Below are 20,430 nucleotides of genomic sequence, written 5' to 3'. Positions count from 1 at the left end.
ACATATTCCCCCACCTGTTTCCCTCGAGGGGGCCACGGGACCCGCCGGAGTGTAGAGTCATTTACAGCAATTTTGGAGTCCATGGTGGCTCGGGTGGAGGCGGCCTGTCAGGGACGGGGGTCAAGGAAGCGACCCCCGCCTACCCCTATACTATCTGACACCTCTGACTCTGATTCAGAGATGGTCACTGCAGTTGCAGGTTCCTCTGCAAAGGCTGTTATCCCAGGTAAAGCCCCCTCAGACAGTGAGGAGGACGCTTCTTCTCCTGCTATAATTCAGGAAGAAGCATTGGTGGACGCACTAGTTGTGGCAGTGCAGGAAACCTTAAAACTTGAGGCTTTACCGGCAGAGGCAACTGAAACAGAGATTCCTTTTGGTATTAATAAGCCCATCAAAACGGTGAAGGTTTTTCCTGTACCCAAATGTTTCGGTAATCAGATTAAAGGAGAATGGGAGCATTCTAAACGTACCTTTACTATTTCCAAGCGTATTGCTAGACGCTATCCGTTTGAGGAATCCATCATTAAGAAATGGACGGTACCACCAGTGGTGGATCCACCTATTTCCAGGCTGAATAAAGCCACGGTTATCCCAGTGGAGGACACTTCGTCCTTTAAGGATCCGGTGGATCGAAAGATGGAAGCAGAGTCCCGCACCATCTTCTCTCTGATAGGGTCAGCATTTAGACCAGTAATTGTTATTGGTCTAGTTTCCCAGACACTTACGGAATGGGCGAAAATGGTACGCCAAGACCTTAGGGGAAAAGATATTCCCCAGGAGACATCTGATTTGATGGAACAGATTATACAAGGGCTACAGTTTATCTGTGAGGCAGCCTTGGACACTACTCCCTTATTAGGGCATGCATCTATGTCAGCGGTGATCCTCAGACGTGTGCTGTGGTTAAAATGCTGGTCAGCTGACCTAGGTTCCAAAAAGACCTTGACAAATCTCCCTTTTCAGGGGAATCGTCTATTTGGGGCCAACCTAGATGAAATCATCAAGGATGCCACTGGGGGCAAGAGCACTTTTTTGCCACAGGCTGCTAAAGCTAAGGGACCTCGCAACAAGCGAGGACCTTTCTTTACCGCCCATAAAGGGCGCCCGGCTGGTACTAGCGGGAAAGGCAAGACTCCTCCAGGAGGGTTCAAGAAGGGCTGGTCGGACAAGCAGAGGACCAACCCAGCCAAACCCGAAGCAAAGGAGTACACAGCCTGAAGGTGCGCCCCCACCCGGTTTCAGGGTGGGGGGACGTTTTCACCGGTATTCAGGACATTAGATCGAGCTTCAACCACTACTACCGGTGGGATTCTTCCCTTCCAACATTTAAGTACTACAGGAAGCGGTAGTTACCGTTCCCTGAATAGATCTTTTCCTTTACCTTTTTCTAAGATTAGTCCCTATACCTCACAGGAATCGGATCTGATTGACCAGATAGGCCAAGTAGCCTCTAGCCGGGTGACTTCGGTCCCTGAGGTTCAACCAGAAAAGATCACCCTTCCTGATAACAATCAGGTATCTGATAAATGTGTGGGAACAGAAAACGACCAGACTTTCTCGGATGGTCGGGGCCAGATACCTCTAGGGACGCCTGGTTCAGATTCTATCAGCGCCAGTGGTCCTAGAAATTCTAGGCTGGCCTCCTCAAGCCGGCCTGGCCGACTTGGACATGCTAGTCGCAGACGTTCCGTGGGAACTTCGTCTCAGGGAGTGTCTGTGGTCGCAAGGACCAATTTACCATCATGCTTTACAGTCGCTGGGTTTAATGGCCTGGCCATTGAGACCCAAGTACTGAAGGACAGAGGTTTGTCTACTTCAGTCATTCCTACCCTTATTAAAGCAAGGAAAGCGACTTCCAGCAAGGTCTATTATCACACATGGAAGACTTATATTGCGTGGTGCGAATCTTTAGGATTTCCTCCACGTACCTATTCGGTGACTCGAATATTGGCCTTTTTGCAACAAGGGGTTGAGCAGAAGCTAGCCTTGAGCACCATCAAGGGTCAAGTTTCAGCATTAGCAATCTTCTTTCAGAAACCTTTAGCTACCAAGTCCTTGGTGCGGAATTTCATCCAGGGGGTGCGGCACCTGGCTCCTCCAGTCCGCGCGCCCTTACCGCCCTGGGATCTTAATTTGGTTTTGTCGGTTCTACAGAAACCTCCCTTTGAAAACATCAGGGAGATTCCCTTGCTTATTTTATCCCAGAAGGTGGCCTTCTTGGTGGCTATTACTTCTGCTCGCAGGGTGTCAGAACTGGCTGCATTATCATGCCAGTCCCCATACCTAGTGATTCATAGGGATAAGGTAGTACTTCATCCTAAGCCATCTTTTCTTCCTAAGGTGGTTTCAGATTTTCATCTGAATGAAGATATTGTACTACCTTCCTTGTGTCCTCAGCCCAAGCATCATCGGGAACATGCGTTGCATACCTTAGATGTGGTTCGGGCAATCAGGGTATACCTGAAAGCTACGGAATCATTCCGTAAGACGGATTCACTTTTTGTGATCACGGATGGCCCCAGAAAGGGTTTGCCTGCATCTGCCGCGACCATTGCCAAATGGATTAGACAAACGGTGGTACAGGTTTATTCTATTAAGGGTCAGAGTCCTCCGTTCCCTGTTAGGGCGCACTCCACTCGAGCGCTCAGTACTTCCTGGGCCTTTCGCCATCAGGCGTCAGTGGTCCAGGTATGTAAGGCGGCCACCTGGTCGTCGGTACATACCTTTACAAAATTCTATAAAATTGATGTGACGGCATCGGCGGATGCCTCATTTGGCCGCAAGGTTTTGCAGGCCGCAATTTGAGGAGACCGGTGGTCTACCTCGAGGGTTTTTTTTTCTGTTTGAAAAAAAAAAAAAAAATTTCTCTTTTTTGTTGAGTCTCATCATTAAGGATGAGCATTGTAAACTTCTAGTTGGCACCGGTTGGGCCTTCTAGATTGGGATTTGATTTCCATTTTCCCACCCCTCATTTGTGATACTGCTCTGGGACGTCCCGAAGGTGGTGTATCACCGAGGACTACGTCTGTCAATGAGCGCTAGAGAAAAATGGATTTTTGTAAAATCTTACCGTAAAATCCTTTTCTCTTAGCTCATTGACAGACGTAGTCCCCGCCCCTCTGTTTTTGAGTTGGGTTGGGTTAAAATCTCTAAAGACTGCTTTTTCACATAACTGATTTGCTGAGGCAGAGAGAGAGAGGATATACCCTCTGGGACTGCCCCTAGGGTGTGGCCAGAGCTTTTTAATTTCCTGTCTAGTCCTGCTCCTGTGGAGGCAACATAACCCGAAGGTGGTGTATCACCGAGGACTACGTCTGTCAATGAGCTAAGAGATAAGGATTTTACGGTAAGATTTTACAAAAATCCATTTTTAACATCAGATCTTCAGCGGTCTTGATTAATAGCTGGGAGAGGCTGACTCATTAAGTTGAGCAGCCAAGGAAATCTGGTAAGCTGCTTATTATATCCCACCACCGAGGTGTTCCCTTCCTTCACATACCCTGGGTGTCACGGGTTGAATCACTTCTTGCAATATTGTGCACGTGGACTTATGATTTTATTTTATATCATTTATATTGGGACTCATTCATTTGGACACTCTTTTCTTCGTTATACACATCATTGTGATTAGTAGTTTTTTCCATCCATTTGGACACTTTTTATTAATTTTGTGATCATCAATATTCTTTGCGCTACACTTTTATGTTTTCATTGTTAATTTGAGTCACTGTTGGTTGATTTTGTGTTGGCTGCTGACATATATTTATCAATTATTTATCATATTAGCGCGGAAATTTTTCTATCTTTTATATATTATGATTTAAAGCAGCAGCTACATCCGTCGGTGGACTTACCGTAAAATCCTTTTCTCTTAGGTTCGTTGACGGACAAAGTATCCGCCCCTCTATTTTGAGTTGGGTTGGTATTGTTTTCTCTGACACTGCTTTGATACAAAACTGACATCCTATGCAGGAAGAGAGAGGGTATACCCACTGGGACTGCCCATAGGCGTAGCCAGAACTTTTTTTTCTTCCCACTCCTGTAGGGGGCAGTATAACCCTACTGATATGGATCAGAGGACTTTGTCCGTCAATGAACCTAAGAGAAAAGGATTTTACGGTAAGTCAAAATCCATTTTTTTTCCTCACTTTAAGTAAAAATTTAGCCCCCATAGCTACCTCTATTTGTTGCAAAAAAATGGCCTTCAATCCCCCAAAAAAATGTGTTCTAAACAAAACTGCAAACCCCCTAAAATGAACTGGTTTTGCACCATCGGTATACTATTTTTTTATTTCTAATGCAGTTTTTACTGCATCCTCCCCCCTTGTTATGTTAAAGAATAGTGTACAAAGAAGAGATATCCACAGTCACCAAGAAACACTCTTAAAGCATTGTTAAACCCAAAAGCAAAGGTTTTTTTGTATTGCAGCTTACCAATTTTTAGATGTGATGGCTGCATTCATTTTCTTTTAGGCTTTCTTTCTTCTATTTTCATCTGCTGATCCAAAAGCACAAGCTCTCCAGCAGAATGTATCAGTTACAGAGCTGAGACATACCATTAAATAACAGCAGGGGTTCTTAAAGTGATATGTTTTTATTTATGCATGTAAAACCTTTATCCCAAAAGGTAAAAAAAACAGTTTGATGTAATTGAATTTAAAGTGGAGTTCAACTCAAAACTGGAACTTCTGCTTTAAGTGGTCCTGACCACCTGACATGCCACATTTGGCATGTCATTTTTATTTTTTGGGAGGGGGGGGGTGGGGGAGCCAGTACCTAGTTTTGACAGGTACCCGCTCCCACTTCTGCTCAAGCCGCCTAGGCAGCTCGGGCGGAAGGTCTTCTCTCCCCCTCCCTCCATGAAATCTTCTGGGACACATCACAGGTCCCAGAAGATCGCCCGTCCATTCAGGACGCGCAGCGTGACTCGCGCATGCGCAGTGCGTACCCGACTGTGAAGCCGCAAGCTGTCACAGCCGGGTGCCCACACTAGAGATGCCAGCGCTGTGGGAAGAAGACGGAGAGAACCGAGGCTCCCCCCGGCCGCATCTCTGGACCGTGGGACAGGTGAGTGTGTGTTTATTAAAAGTCAGCAGCAACACTTTTTGTAGCTGCTGAATTTTTATAAACAAAAAAGCCAGTGGAACTCCGCTTTAAAATGTAAGCTGCAATTTTGGTTTGCATTTGTTAGTGTATTTCAATTTGCTAATAAATTTACCACAGACAAACATTTTTTTTTTTTTTTTAATTTCTTTTTTTAGTAAGAGGTTGCAATACAAACAGAGTTAAGGCACATCAGGTAAAAATGAAACCAAACAATCTGACAACAGCGCCATAAACAGCGCTCCACCAATGGTTACAGTAGCAGAAAATGGGTACAGCCAAATGGAGAAAAAAGGTGGGGTCAGTCCCCTCCTGGGAGTGCGAAGTAACAGATCTATCAAATGTTGCAAAAATTGGCAGATTGAGTAACGGGTAAACAACCTCAATTATAGAAAACGTATGGGTGTCAGGTACCAGGGTAGTACCGACGGATGGGCTACTGTACAGGGCAGGAGCAGGAAACGATGACTCCAAACCATGCAGTCAGTCAAGGGATGAACAAGTAGTAGGGATAGAAGCTACAGAAGACCCCAGTCCTGGGGAGAAGGTGCAGATATGCACAGGTGGGAGAGTGAGAGGAAGGGAGCAGGAAACACACAGGGTGAAGGAGAAAAAGTAAAAGAGGGAGGAAGGGAGGGATGGAGGGAGCAGGAAGGAAGCTGAATGGGCTGGCGAGACCTGGGTCCCCAAGCACACCCCCCCCCCCCCCCAGAGCCCTAGTCAGAGACAGGGAGCTCTCACAGGTAAGCATCCATACATGTGAAGTAGTCCCACGGTCCCCATTCACAGACTGACATTTCTGCTGTCTGCTTTACTCCTAGTACTCATTTGTCCAGTCTGGGGGCACTCTAATACAGGAGGAGTATTACTGGCTAGATTACCAGGTGAAAACAGAGGGAAGAAAGCCTAAATAAAAGAAAACTGATGCAGCTGCCACATCTAATGATTGGTAAGCTGCAGTATATTGCATTGTTTGTTTTGAGTTTAATACCGCTGTAATCAACTCTTAACATCTTGAATCAACTGTAACAGATGTTTAACCACTTAAGCCCCAGAAGATTTTACCCCCTTCCTGACCAGGCCCTATTTTGCGATTCGGCACTTCGAGACTTTAACAGACAATTGCACGGTCGTGCGACGCTGTACCTAAACAAATTTGACGTCCTTTTTTTCCCATAAACAGAGCTTTCTTTTGGTGGTATTTGATCACCTGTGGGATTTTTTGATCATGCGCTGTAAACAAAAAAAGAGCGTCAATTTTGAAAAAATAACAATATTTTTCACATTTTTTTTATATGAAATTCCCCCCAAAAAAATGTAAAAATCAAAATTTTTTAACATTTTTGGCCAATTTGTTTTCTGCTACATATGTTTGGTAAAAAAAATCGCAATAAGCGTATTTTGATTGGTTTGCGCTAAAGTTATTGCATTTACTAACTACGGGAAAGATTTTTGTCATTTTTGTTGTTTTTTTTTTTTTTTTTAACGAGTAATGGCGGCGATCTGCGATTTTTTTTTTTTTTTTTTTTTTTTTTTTGCGGGACTGTGACATTGCGGTGGACAGATTGGACCCTTGGCTGACATTTTTGACACTTTCGGGGGTACCAGTGACATTACTACAGTAATCAGTGCTATACATATGCACTGTTGCTGTAAAAATGACACTGGCAGTGAAGGGGTTAACTTTATTGGAGAAGGAGGGGTTAAGTGTGTCCCTAGGGGCGTGTTTCTAACTGTGCAGGGATGTGGCTTTTCATTTAACAGCAGACATCTACGATCCTACATAGCAGGACCGTTAGATCTCTGCTGTTACACAAGGGAAAATGACAGGCGGCTTTGTTTACATTAGCCGCCTGCCTTTCTCCCTCTGTAACTGACGATCGCGAGTGAGCGGCGGACATCGGGTCCGCCAGTCACTCGCGCAGAGGTGTCCGTGAACGAGCCCCCTATTGGCTCACAGGCGAGTGACGTACCCATACATCACTTTGCCTGCACGGGGCTGACCGCCGCAGTATATGTACTTGCAGCGGTCGGCAAGCGGTTAATATCCTTCAAATATGATGGAACATAGGTCACTAAAGGCTGCAAGAAAATATATACACATACTCCCCCAATCTTGCTGTCAATACCACTGACAATTGGTCTTCCTGGCAGATTTTTGTCTTCTTTATGTATCTTGCGGAGGTATTATATTGATGGAATTATAGCGCCTGACGGAATTAATTACATAGCTTCCTTTTTATTTTTAGAAGTATAAATTTCATTTTTTCTCATTCTAGCATATGTGTTTGTATTATCAAGCAATCTGTTCACCTCCTTAATATTGGGGTTAGGACTATTGAGGACTACAATTTTTTCTTGAGGATAATTTAGGTTTATTGAGAATGACCTCTTTATTTTATTATTGAGGATTATTCAGGATTACCTCTTTAAGGTCTTTATTGGCCATTATTGAGGACTACAATTTCCCCTCCCTTATCTGCTGGTCCAATTATAATGTTATATGTTCCAACATTGATATCCCTTGTTTTATACTTCATGTCCCTGATCTCTCTCAATTATAGGTTTAAATACCTCAGCATGCTGGTTCCCAGAGATTGGGAGGCTAAAGATGGATTTATTTGTAAGACCACTATTTTTAACAACCCCTGCTTCTATGTAACTTTGGGTCCTTTAGTTAAAAAAAAAATACTTTTTAATATTTGATTTCCTAATATTATTCTGGGGGGTGATATATGAATTGAATTTATTCAAGTTAGCCTGTTGTGTACATTTTAAACCACTGTTTAATACTTTTATCTTTTTTTGACTCCGCTTTACACTACTGAGGTTGAAAATACCTTCTCCTAATTTCTCCCCTTTCTTTTTCCATAAGTTCCTCTTTACTCCTCCTACTTACCCTATCTACCAATTTCTCTAATCTTCTTTATGGACCAAATTTCTGGCAAGTGAGTTCGACTGATACATGGGACAAATATTATCTCCATGGTCATGCCCTTTGTGGGTTGAAACGCAGTGGAGTGGGAGGTGGACAGGCAAAATTATATGTTTTTAAATCCTCTAATATAATTAAATTGGTTTTACATCAGTGACGGCATCAGTGTGTGGCCTGTTCGTTTCTTCTTGACAAGCTTTTCCTTTTTGGCTACAGTAAGTACTTTGTCTGGACTGCCCACTCTCGCCAGTCCAAGCTACAGCCTCTTTCTCCCATAATTTACATTTTTCTGGTAGCTGTCCTCTGACTGTCCTCAATAGCTTCTCCTGCAGATCTTTCCCACTACACCTGTTCTCTTAACCATACCATCTGCTATATTCAGGACTATATTCTTTCTAAACCTCTGTGATTTCTATACAGTACTTCCAAGCTGAGCTCTATAGCGGCTGCTTGAGCTCCGCTTTTGTGTTGCAGCATCTATAGAACTCTGCCCTCCCCATTTCCACAATGTTGTCTTAGCTGCCTTAGTGCAGACAAATTCCCAATTACCTTTTAAAGGCCACCTGACAATTCAGAAATATGGAGGAGTCCTGCTGGGTGTGCTAAGCCTAGACCCTTAATATTAGGCCCAACCCATTTAAGCCCCAACTCTTGTCAGGGGTGTCATATTTGTTACAAACCGCTGCACCACAAATTCACACATAAGGAAAAAGGGAAGACATTTCCTAGAAGAGAGAAATGACAGTTCTTCCAACTTGACTTATCCACCCAGTCCACAATCTTAACAACTACCTGTCATCCATCTCCTCTTTTACTTTCCAGTAAATAACAATGTCTAAATGGAACTCAATTAGCTGCCACTCTTCTTTTCCCACCACCCTCAGTAGTAACTAGTTTGTGCTCTGCCTCCTTTCCATTTTGTCCAAGATCACTTCTCACTCTACCCCCCTCCTCACACACATACATATCTTCCCTCTCAGCCACAATCACTTTCATTTTCCCCTAAGCCATGCTCAATCCCACTTTACACCAGTGGTCTAGGATTATATCATGCCCAGCTGCTTCTATACCCTCTCCACAGTATGATACTGCTGCCGTGATGGGTCTATGGTCATCTGACCGTTTCTTTAAATAAACTACCTGGCCTGATTTCCCACACCTACTACCACACTGTCTCCTATATTATGGATTTGCCTAACCGTATCAGATAAATGTGTGCACTTTTAGGAGCTGGGAATCCATTGACATAGCATCACGGTCAGATTTCAGGTTACTTCTGATCCCTTACTGTACTCCTCTCAGAAGTTAGGCTGAAGATAAAATGGAGCTAGTTTAAGGTGCCATCTATCAGAAGCAAGCCTATATAAGTATCACTCTACTTCACATCTTGATTTACTCCTGGAAATAAAGGAGATGGTCATATATGATCGCTATATGGACATTTGTAGAAATGATTAATATCCTGGAGCTTGGGTAATTCTGAAATCAAGGGTGTCTGATAGATATTCTGAAAGGTTTTGTTTAACTGTCCAATTTTGACTTGAACTGCATGTAATCTCAACAATCATGAGGGCTGTCAAGTGACTTTGTTTTCTCTTCACCTCTTCCTACTAGCAATTTGCCCCTTTTACAAATGTTATTACTTTGAGTAAGGGCATACTACAGATGATGGGGCCCCCATGCAACCTCTCTGACACCTAGCATTGTCCACTTTCAATTCAGCAACTGATCTGAACATAAAATATGCCTATATTAAAGCAGAAGTTAACTGTATATGCACCATAAACCAAAAGTGCCATTAAACTAATTTTTAATATTCAAAGCACTCTAATTCAGCCATCCATTCGTTTACCCATCTATCCATGTCTCAATGCTTTATTTTGTTAGGAAGTCACTATGAAAAATGCACCCTAGCATTTCTAGCCACAGAAATCTTGAGTAAAGGCAGAGAATTTCTGTCCCTAGCTCAGACATGCAGACAGAAGGGTGTGCTTAGCTGAGAAAAACTCTCCTCCCAGATGAAGGAAAAAGAGGTTCATGACAACTCCTGGGATGTAAGACATAATTTTGGCCTAGGCCCTAAACCAGGAAGCAACTTAAGAAAAGTTTTAAAAAGTTTAAAACAAGTAAATATAATATACCTTCCTATCTCTTTACTAAAATTAGCTGCATGGGGATTAAAAATGGCTATTGTTGATTGAGAGCATAAAGTTCCACTTTAAAGACAGGCAAAGTCAATGCATAACTGGGAAACAGTGTTGAAGATATAAATTGTCAGGAAAAGAATAGTAATGTGTTATGTATTCTTTTTTTGGCAGAAAGTTGTATCCTGCTTACTTTATACATGTACATCACTTTAAAACCAGACAAACAGGCATCGGAATCACTCTGGGTACAGTTTGAGTATGAGGTAAGTAAAGGGTACTGCTTTTTTTATAATCTGCCCCAAAGTTTACAGTCATTACTTAAATGGTTAGTATCATGTTCTTGCTTTCTGCTGCTGACTTATGGTACTTTTTGTATATAGCATTGTAAATGTGTGTGTATGTATGTATGTATGTATGTGTGTGTATACACAGTATCTCACAAAAGTGAGAACACCCATCACATTTTTGTAAATATTTTATTATATCTTTTCATGTGACAACACTGAAGAAATGACACTACTTGCAATGTAAAGTAGTGAGTGTACAGCTTGTCCCCTCAAAATAACTTAAGTGACCATGTCCAAATTCGACCCAAAGTGTCAATATTTTGTGTGGCCACCATTATTTTCCAGCACTGCCTTAACCCTCTTGGGCAAGGAGTTCACCAGAGCTTCACAGGTTGTTACTGGAGTCCTCTTCCACTCCTCCATGATGATATCATAGAGCTGGTAGATGTTTTTTTTGTTTAATATCTGTTTATTAAAGAATATCAAATAGAAAATACAGACAGTACAGACACGACACTGTATAAACAATGGTGGATGTCCAGAAAACATGAACAACCAGTTAGGGTTTACAACATACATCAGAGTTGTGCAATAGAACAGCCTATAAATGTGCCAAATAAACAGAAAGAAGAGAAAAAGGGGGGTAATAAAGCACAGTGGGAAGGGAGAGGGAGGGAGAGGAGGGGTTCCTATCCGGTGAACCACATATGCAAAACATACATATGAGGTATATTATGTGAAACTCAATCATAAATGGGTCCAAGACTAATGTTAAGGTTGAGAAGGGGCACCAGAGTTCTAAGCCATGATTTCAGCGTATTTTGAGGAGTAAGTGAAGGCGAGCCAGCAGGCCCATCTCTCCGAATAAATGTGGGCTTGATCTTTAAAGTCAAAAGAGAGGTCCTCCATGCGGGCAAGATGAGCAACTTGTTCAAGCCACATTTGTACGGTTGCAATGGTAGACCGTTTCCAAAATTTGGGGATTAAGGATTTTGGAGTATTAAGTAGGTGGGGGGGTGATAGATTTTTTTTATATCAGCCCAAGCTGGTAGATGTTAGAGACTTTACAGTGTGCGCGTATTGTCTGAGCACTGACAGGCTGACCCCACACCCCTTCAACCTCTGCAGCAATCATACGTCTATTTCCCAAAGACAACCTCTGGATATGTCGCTGAGCATTTGGTCGACCATAGTGAGGCCTGTTCTGAGTGGAGTCTTGTTAAACCGCTGTATGGTTTTGGCCACCATGCTGCAGCTCAGTTTCAGGGTCCTGGCAATCTTCCTATAGCCTAGGCCATCTTTATGTAGAGCAACAATTATTTTTTTCAGATCCTCAGAGAGTTCTTTGCCATGAAGTGCCATGTTGAACTTCCAGTGACCAGTATGAGAGAGTGAGAGTGATAACACCAAATTTAACACACCTGCTCCCCATTCACACCTGAGACCTTGTAACACTAACAAGTCACATGACACTGGGACGGGAAAATGGATAATTGGGTCCAATTTAGACATTGTCACTTGGAAGTGTACTCACTTTTGTTGTCAGTGGTTTAGTCATTAATGGCTGCGTGTCGAGTTATTTTGAGGGGACAGAAAATTTACACTGTTATACAAGCTGAACACTCACTACTTTATATTGTAGGAAAGTGTAATTTCTTCAGTGTTGTCACATAAAAAAGATATAATAAAATATTTACAAAAATATGAGGGGTGTACTCACTTTTGTGAGATACACTATATATATATATATATATATATATATATATATATATATAATATATATAATATATATACACACACACACACACACTTTCCCTTTGTAAAGATATGATGTTACTCCATTAAACATAAAAAAATATATAATTATTTTGCACTTACCTGTAAAATCCATTTCTTGGAGTACATCATGGGACACCGAGCAGCTTAATTAATCTTTACTATCAGGGTTATGTGCCACCAAGAGGTGATTGGACATTGGCAAAAAAGACAGGAAGTCTCCACCTAGATATAACCCCTTCCCTGCAGTCAGGGCTCCAATTTTTGTAGCAGTCCATAAAGTGCAGAGGAGGAGGGATTCCTATGTCCCTTGATCGTACTCCAAAATTTTTTTTTTTTTTTTTTTTTTAGATAAGCCAAAAATCATATTTTCTTTATCATACTTCACAGGACACAGAGCAGCTATAGTAATCCTTTTAGACAGGTATGCCCAAAAGCATTTAACATGAGGGGAAAGCAACATGGTAACAAGCCACCAGGCCCAAAAAAACAAAAACCTAACAGGAAAGAACCTTGCGCAGCAGCCTACAAAACATTGCAATCAAAGAAGGCTTCCACTGTGGCCCCAACATCCACGTAGTAAAACTTTGTAAAAATGTGCACCAGAGAGCGGCCTTGCAGACCTAAGCTATTGAAGTTTGGTAATGGGTATCCCAGAAGGCATCAAGACTCCTGGGCTGGTAGAATTGACCATCACCGAAAAAAGGTGGGAGGTCTTTCAAACCATAAGCTTGAGAAATAAGCTGCCAAATCCAATGAGAAATAATACATTTGGTAGCTACTTGACATTTACTTGGTCTTTCAGCAAATACAAAGAAAGAATCTGATCGCTCAATTCAAGATGTGGAGAGGTTTGTCTTTTAGAGACTAAGGCCTAGGGCAAAAGGAAGGTCCTGGTTGAGATCGAAGGCTAAAACCAATTTATGTAAAAAAAAAAAAAAAAAGAAGGCAGCTGAAGACGAAAAACAACCTTGTCATGGTGAAGAACCAAAAACGCAGGAAAGGGCTGCCAATTCTGAAACCCTACAAGCTGAAGTAAAGGCAACCAGAAATACAGCTTTCTGCATCAGAAGAATTAAGTGAAGGTCTCGTACAGGCTCAAATGGAGATTTTTGCTGAAAAAAAGAACCAAATTCCTCTGGGATAAAGGTGGTCTGACCACAGGAGCAATACATGTGACACCCTGTACAAAGACACACACCAACAAATGAGCAGCATTCGGCCCCCTGAAAAAAGGACCGCTAAGACCGGGCATAGACAGTTCCAGTCTTGGCTGGTTCAGCATGTACAGGCAGGCTGAAAGTTTATCGGTTGATCGTACAACCAGCCTGCCGGATTTTAAATATGATTATCGCTAGCAGGTGGTATAGCCACTAGCAATAATTGCTGTCTTCTCCCGGCAGTGATTGCTTCCCTTGCCGGGAGAATACAATGGCTCAGCAGGAGGGATTCCCCTGTGAACCCTGTCTGTGTTAATGGGGGAATCGAGGTTGCAAGAAAGAAATCCGCTCTTTGTATGGCCTAACTAAGGCTGAAGCTTTGACCCTTGGTCGAACTCAAGGCCTGACTTATATCAACCTCTGTTTGGAGGAAAGCCAAGATATAGCTCACAACATACTTGCAAGAATGCAAACTCCTAGCTTCACATCAGGTAATCTATGATTTCCAGGTCCTATCCCAGATAGTGTTAAATTGGAAGCCTGTTAACTTGCTGCACATTTTCACTGGCAAGTTGTACACTTGCAGAGCACTTGAAGCACAAGTTCTAGTTGACACTTTTCCAATTTGTAGCAAATTTGCGTGGCAAGTCTCTAGCAGAAGCGAAGTTGCAGTGGTGAGTCTACAGCAAGAGCTCTGCAAGTCTGCAGCATTAAAATTCAGCTACAGTGACCCCTGTGGTGGGATGACTATTGCACACCATAACTGAACCAGAACTTGCAGCAAACTTGCAGAATGTTTGCAAAGAAAGTTGATCTGGAGTCATGCAATGCGGACTTGCTGCAATTGTGCAACAAACTTGTGAAGCCTGGCAAGTCTAGCAATAGCTTAGCAAGTCATTATCAAACTTGCAGCACAATTACTTTCTATCTGGTATGGTAAATCTGGTTTTAAGTAGCCTTCTTAGCTCTCAAGAAGAAGAAGAGTAACCAGGTCAAAGACTCCCCTGTCTCTTAGGACCCTGGCTTCAATAGCCAAGCTGTTTAGCAGGCAGCTGTAAAGGACAGAAATTTGAGCTTTGTGACAGGAGGTTGGGATCGTCTGGAAGGACCCACTGACTTTCCGCCAACATGTTCATGATGTCAGAATACCACATTTTCTTGGGCCAGTATCACCAGTTTTCCTTCCACCTGAATTCTGCGGACTAGGTGTGGGAGAAGCTGTAACAGAGGGAAGACATAAGTCATTGAGAACTGGACACATGGAGTCACCAGCGCATCCACCAAAAAGCCTAAGGAGCCCTGGTTCTGTAGATTAACTTGTCCAGTTTCACTTTGAACATAGATGCCAGAAGGTCCACATCCAGCCTGCCCCACCTTTTGATAGATGTCTTTGAACACCTCGGGGTGAAGAGCCCACTCCTTCAAAAAACAGTGCTGATGGCTGAAGACCACTTACTGCTTTTCTACTCAAGGAATGTACAGAGCTGGAACATGAAGCTCTGCTCGAGACAGGATGAGCCACACTACCTCCTGGGCTGCCGACCAATTGTACCTCCTTGATGATTTATGTATGCCACGGCTGTGGCGTTGAGTGACTAAACTCTCACTAGGAGACTCTGCAAATGTGTTGACTAATGTAGGAGAGCCTGTAAAATTGTCCTTCCTGAATACTGATGGACAACGACCGCTCCTTTGGAGACCCAGAGTCCTGCAACCAAAGTTGATCCAGAATTCCCACCCCCAACCCACTGGGCTGGCGTCTGCTGTCGGCACAAGATTTGGGGAGAAAGGACCTTCTTGCCTTCAATAGCTGTGAAGACATCCACAAGTCCAGAGAATGTAGAGGGCTAGGTGATAGAGATATTGGAGAATCCAATAGCTGCATTCTCCTGTCCTATGCTGCTAAAACATTCTGCTGCAGAAGCCTAAAATGAAACTGAACAAAGGGAACTGCCTTGAGCAAGGCAAACCTATTCCCCAAGACCTTCATTCTGTAGGCAAAAGAAGGAATTCCATAGAATCCTAAGAGAAGCTACCTAATTCTTTAAATCAATGCACTTACCCAGAGGGAGAAAGACTCACCCCTGGGCCGAATCCAGGAGCATGCCCAGATACAAATATTCTAACTACTGGGCTGGGATCAATGCCAACTTCTGGAGACTAAAAATCGAACCCAGAATTGAGGCCAGGACTTTTGAACACTGTGGGAGCCATGGACATGCTAAATGCCAGGGCCACAAATTGAAGATGGCGGTACTCCACCGAAAACTGTGGACACTTCTGGGGATCCTTTGGGGCATCCACAGCAAAACACTGGACTTGAGGGAAATCTGTGAAACGCTTGCCCAAATCGGTATCCCCGCTGGAGGGCTCCAACCCTCTGAACAGATTTCTTTCTCCAACTCTAAGCTTTGGCAGACTTTGAAAGCCGCAACTGCCAATTGCAAAAGCGCTTTGACCATAGTTTCCAGGGTTTTGTCTTGCAAAAAAAAAAAAAGATTGTACTCTACTTAGTGAATGCTTCCCTCTTCAGTAGAGCGAACACCTTGTCGGGGTAAGCCAAGTCTGTGTAAAAAACATCCTTAACCCCTTCACGCTGACGGAACACAAATATGGGAATGTATATGGAAAGCACCAGTCTTTTGATCCTTGTTGAACCAGTTTGAGACTCTGGTAGAATCATGCAAAGAAGTGCACAGCAATCTTCATACACTGCCAAAAAAGAACTGGAGCCCTGCCTGCAGAGAGAGTTTATATCTAGGAGGGTTTATCCTGTCCTATTTTTTTCCAATGTCCAATCGCATGTAGGTGGCACATAACCTTGATAGTAACAATTAATTAGGCTTCTCTGTGTCCCATGATGTATGATAAAGAGTTGGATATCCTCTCCTACATACTTGCATGGAGATATTGTAATCCTGACATCAACCCAGGTATTTTAAATTGGGATCTTGAAGAAAATGATGCATGAGCAGGAAATACCTTCAGTAAAAAAATGGAATAATGTTTCCTAGGGATTGAACCGGTTTGTCATATGTAAATCATGTTTAATGTAAAAATCAACATTTGGTCATTGAGGCTGCCCATAAAATGAAAGAACCAGTCAGGAAGTTTGGAGGCAAGAGAGTGAACAGTAAAGGTCAGCTCTTGCTGGTAGTTTTGATTTTTTTTTTTTTCCAGTCTGTGTAAGATGAAAAATATTATGCAGAAGCTTAAAGCAGTATTAAACCCATAACCAAAATATACTGCAGCTCCCCAATCATTAGATGGTGTGGCTGCATTAGTTTTCTTTTTTTAGGCTTTTTTCCTCTGTTTTCATCTGGTGACCTGGCCAGTAACACACCTCCTGTATTAGAATGCCACACTCTGGATAAAAGAGTACGGGGGCATCTTGGGATAGCTGCATTGTCAGTCATAGGGGAAGGGGGGTGTTAAATGTACTAGCAGATTTAAATACACTAAAAAATGAAAGCCAAATTCCAGCTAATGTTTTCTAAGTAGTAAGAGCAAACCATTTCTTCTTTTTGCTATAAAGATTTTTACATAAATTCAAAAAAAGCTGGGGATTGTTAGCAACCCCTGCCAGTGGTAAATGGTTTGTATCAACAGTGTTAAATGGTACATTTGCAGGAGAGCTTGTGCTTTTGAGAAACAACTGACTTTACCAGATCACCAGATAAAAATAAAAAAACGTTTTTTTCTTTTTAGGCATTCTAATGCCGCCATCACATTTACGAAATGTTAAGCTGCAATATAATAAATGTCTGCTTTTGGGTTTAACCGCTTCCCGCCAGCCCTATAGGCAATTGGCGGTGGGAAGGTGGTTGTATTATCCTGACCCGCAGAGCGGCGATCGGTGCTGCGGTGTGTCACTCTGACGTAGGCTCTTTACCACATGACCAGCTGTGTCCAATCACAGTTGGTCACATAGTAAATAGGAAGAGCCGTTGATCGGCTTTCCTCAGTTCGTGCCTGACAGGCACGAGTAGAGGAGAGCCGATCTGGGGCTCTCCTGACAGGCTGACGGGGGGGGGGTCTGTTCTGGTAATCGGAGCATTGATTACCAGTGCAGACCCTTGGGGGGGTGCCACTAAAACCACCAGGGATGCCCACCCATGACCCTGCCAGGTATGCCCACTATGGCCACCAGGGATATGGCAATCAGGGCTCAGGGAGCCTGCCAGTGCCCTCCCCATCAGTGCTGCCTGCCAGTGCCCTCCCCATCAGTGCTGCCCACCAGTGCCCATCATTGCCATCTATCAGTGCTGCCCATTATTGCCCACCAGTGCCGCCTATCAGTGCCCACCAATGCTGCATATCAGTGCCACATATCAGTGCCAGTCAGTGCTGCATGTCAGTGCGGCCTCATCAGTGCTCATCGGTGCAGTATTTTTTTATTTGTGTAGCAAAAACAAAAAACCTTGCGGTGATCAAATGCCGCAAAAAGATAGCTCTATTTGTGGGAAAAGAATGACATAAATTTGGTTTAGGGTACAGTGTTGCATGACCGCGCAATTGTCATTCAAAATGCAACAGCGCTAAAAGCTGAAAATTGGCCTGGGCTGGAAGGGGGAAAAGTGCCCTGTATTGAAGTGGTTAATACTGCTTTAACAGTCTCTCATGTCTCAGTGTACAGGAGTAGATAATAATATATGTAGAAAAATGGGATAGCGTCATAACAACATTCAGAAACAAGGTTGTGGCAAAACAAACACTCGCTCCTTTGGAACCAGGTTTCTAAAGATAACCCTATATATAGTAGAAGTAGATGCAAAGTAATGAAATGCAACCCATGGTCCCCAGATTTTATTGAAAAAATGAGTTTATAGAGGGGCAGAATGTTTTTGTTTTTTTTTCTCCCAAGTGTTAATGGAGGGGGAAGAAGGCTCTTTCCACATTTTAAGGGCTCTTTCACACTAGGGAGTTCCGTCGGCGGACTCCGTTTTTCTCAGCGGGGGATCAGCGGATCGATCGATGGCCTGTGGATCCTGCTGAAAACTGGCCATGGCCTGTGGGTCCTGCTGGCCATGGCCAGCTCCCGGCTTGGGGTGCAGCACCAAAACCCCTCCCAGCAGGACCTACAGGCCAGCAGGACTTGTGGGCCAGCAGGACCCATAGGCCATGGCCAGTTTCCAGCAGGATCCACAGGCCATGACCAGCTCCCAGCAGGATCTACAAGCCATGGCCAGCTCCCAGCAGGACCCACAGGCCATGGCCAGCAGGGCCCACAGGCCATGGCCAGCAGGGCCCACAGGCCATGGCCAGCTCCAAACAGGACCCACAGGCCATGGCCAGCTCCAAGCAGGACCCAGAGGCCATGGCCAGCTGCCAGCAGGACCAACGGGCCGTGTCCAGCTCTCAGCATGACCAACGGGCCATGGCCAGCTCTCAGCAGGACCAACGGGCCATGGACAGCAGGACTAACAGGCCATGGAGAGCAGGACCTACAGGCTATAGCCAGCACAGAACCTGACAGCCAGACAGTGTTGGGGGCTATTTCCTGTTTTGAGGTTACTGGGCGGGCAGGGTAAATGGGGTGTATGTGGAGGGGGTGAGATGGAATGTGGGGGTCACTCGGGGGTGTCAGGGTGCCTCACCTCAGCGATGCCTATGACAGCTCAGCAGGTCCTTGCCTCGGCCTCCTGGGGGTGATGACCACTTCAAGCTGCAGCCAGTGCCCAGTCCGAGCCAGTAACATGCGTCCCCTGGCAGGCTGGCGCTCTCTGCCTCCAGTCCACAGACTCTCGGTCCAAGGTAAGCTGCTCTCACTCTTTCTAAAAACTTCAGGCTGCACTGTTGCAGCCATCCAGCGGCGAGCCTGAGCGGGTCATGTGATGCGCTTAACCTGTTCCCTATTGCGCCGTGAGCCCCGCCTCTGCCTGCCTTCAAAGTCTCCGGGAGTTGTAGTTTCCTGCTGCGTGCCCCTGCTCAGTTCTCCACACCCACCGCCACAAGGAACTTGAGTGCGGTCAGGACTACAACTCCCAGAATGCAGCGCGGCAGTAACACAGCCAATTGGCGGCCGCCGCAGACGATTTCCTGCACACAGAAAAAAAAAGTAATGTCAGCAAACAGCAGCCGTGGAAAAATCCACCCTGCCCCACAGCCCAACCCCTGGTTCTGCAATTGCTGGTGGGCCGGGTTTCTGGACCTTGGCGGGCCGTAGTTTGAGGACCACTGTTATAGAGTCTACAAGCTATGGTGCCAATCATTGAAAATTTATGACACCTGATGTATCGACGGCCTATCTAATTTCTTGAGGCCCTGAAATGTCAGGACAGTACAAATACCCCCCCGAATTACCCCTTTAGTAGACAGTCCAAGGTATTTATTAAGAGGCATGGTGAGTTTTTTGAAGTTTTAATTTTTTCCCACAATTCTTGGGAAAATGTATGTATTTTTTTTTTTTTTTACACAAAATTGTCATAATAACAAGTTTATTTCTCACACACAGTATATGCATACTTGCAATTACACTCCAAATAACATTCTGCTCCTCCTCCTGAGTATGGTGATACCACATTTGTGAGCATAAATTACACATATAATTTCCTAACGACCTATCACGCTTTTGAAGGCTCTGGAGCACCAGGACAATGGAATTACCCACAAAATGACCCCATTTTGGAAAGACCCCAACACATAATCTAGGAGGCATGGGCTGCAGATAGGTACTCAGATACTCCGATGAGCTGCAAATAGGTACTCAAGTACTCTGATGGGCTGCAGACAGGTACTTAGGTACACTGATCTGATTCAGAAAAGTACTTTGGTACTCTGATGGGCTGCAGAGAGGTATTCGGGTACTCTGATGCGCTGGTGACAGGTACTCGGGTACTCTATTGGGCTGCAGATAGGTAGTCAGGTAATCTGATGACAGGTACTCGGGTACTCTGATGGGCTGGTGACAGGTACATGGGTACTCTGGTAACAGGTACTCAGAGTACCCGAGTACCTGTCATCAGAGTACCCGAGTACCTGTCACCAGCCCATCATAGTACCCGAGTACCTGTCATCAGAGT

General features: G+C 44.1%; 1 protein-coding gene across 1 annotated transcript in view; it reads left to right on the top strand.

The window, feature by feature from the left end:
- Positions 1–20,430, top strand: part of ATRIP (ATR interacting protein) — a 260,422-nt gene that overhangs the window by 145,962 nt on the left and 94,030 nt on the right. The window contains exon 10 of the mRNA XM_082265110.1: positions 10,357–10,448. Coding sequence (XP_082121236.1) covers positions 10,357–10,448 — 92 coding nt within the window. The remainder of the gene's footprint in view (positions 1–10,356; positions 10,449–20,430) is intronic.

The sequence above is a fragment of the Pelophylax lessonae genome (assembly GCF_965119305.1).
Source record: "Pelophylax lessonae genome assembly, chromosome: 8".
Classification (NCBI taxonomy): Eukaryota; Metazoa; Chordata; class Amphibia; order Anura; family Ranidae; genus Pelophylax; species Pelophylax lessonae.
The sequence above is the reverse complement of the archived record's forward strand: the minus strand, read 5'-3'. Positions and strand labels throughout refer to the sequence as shown.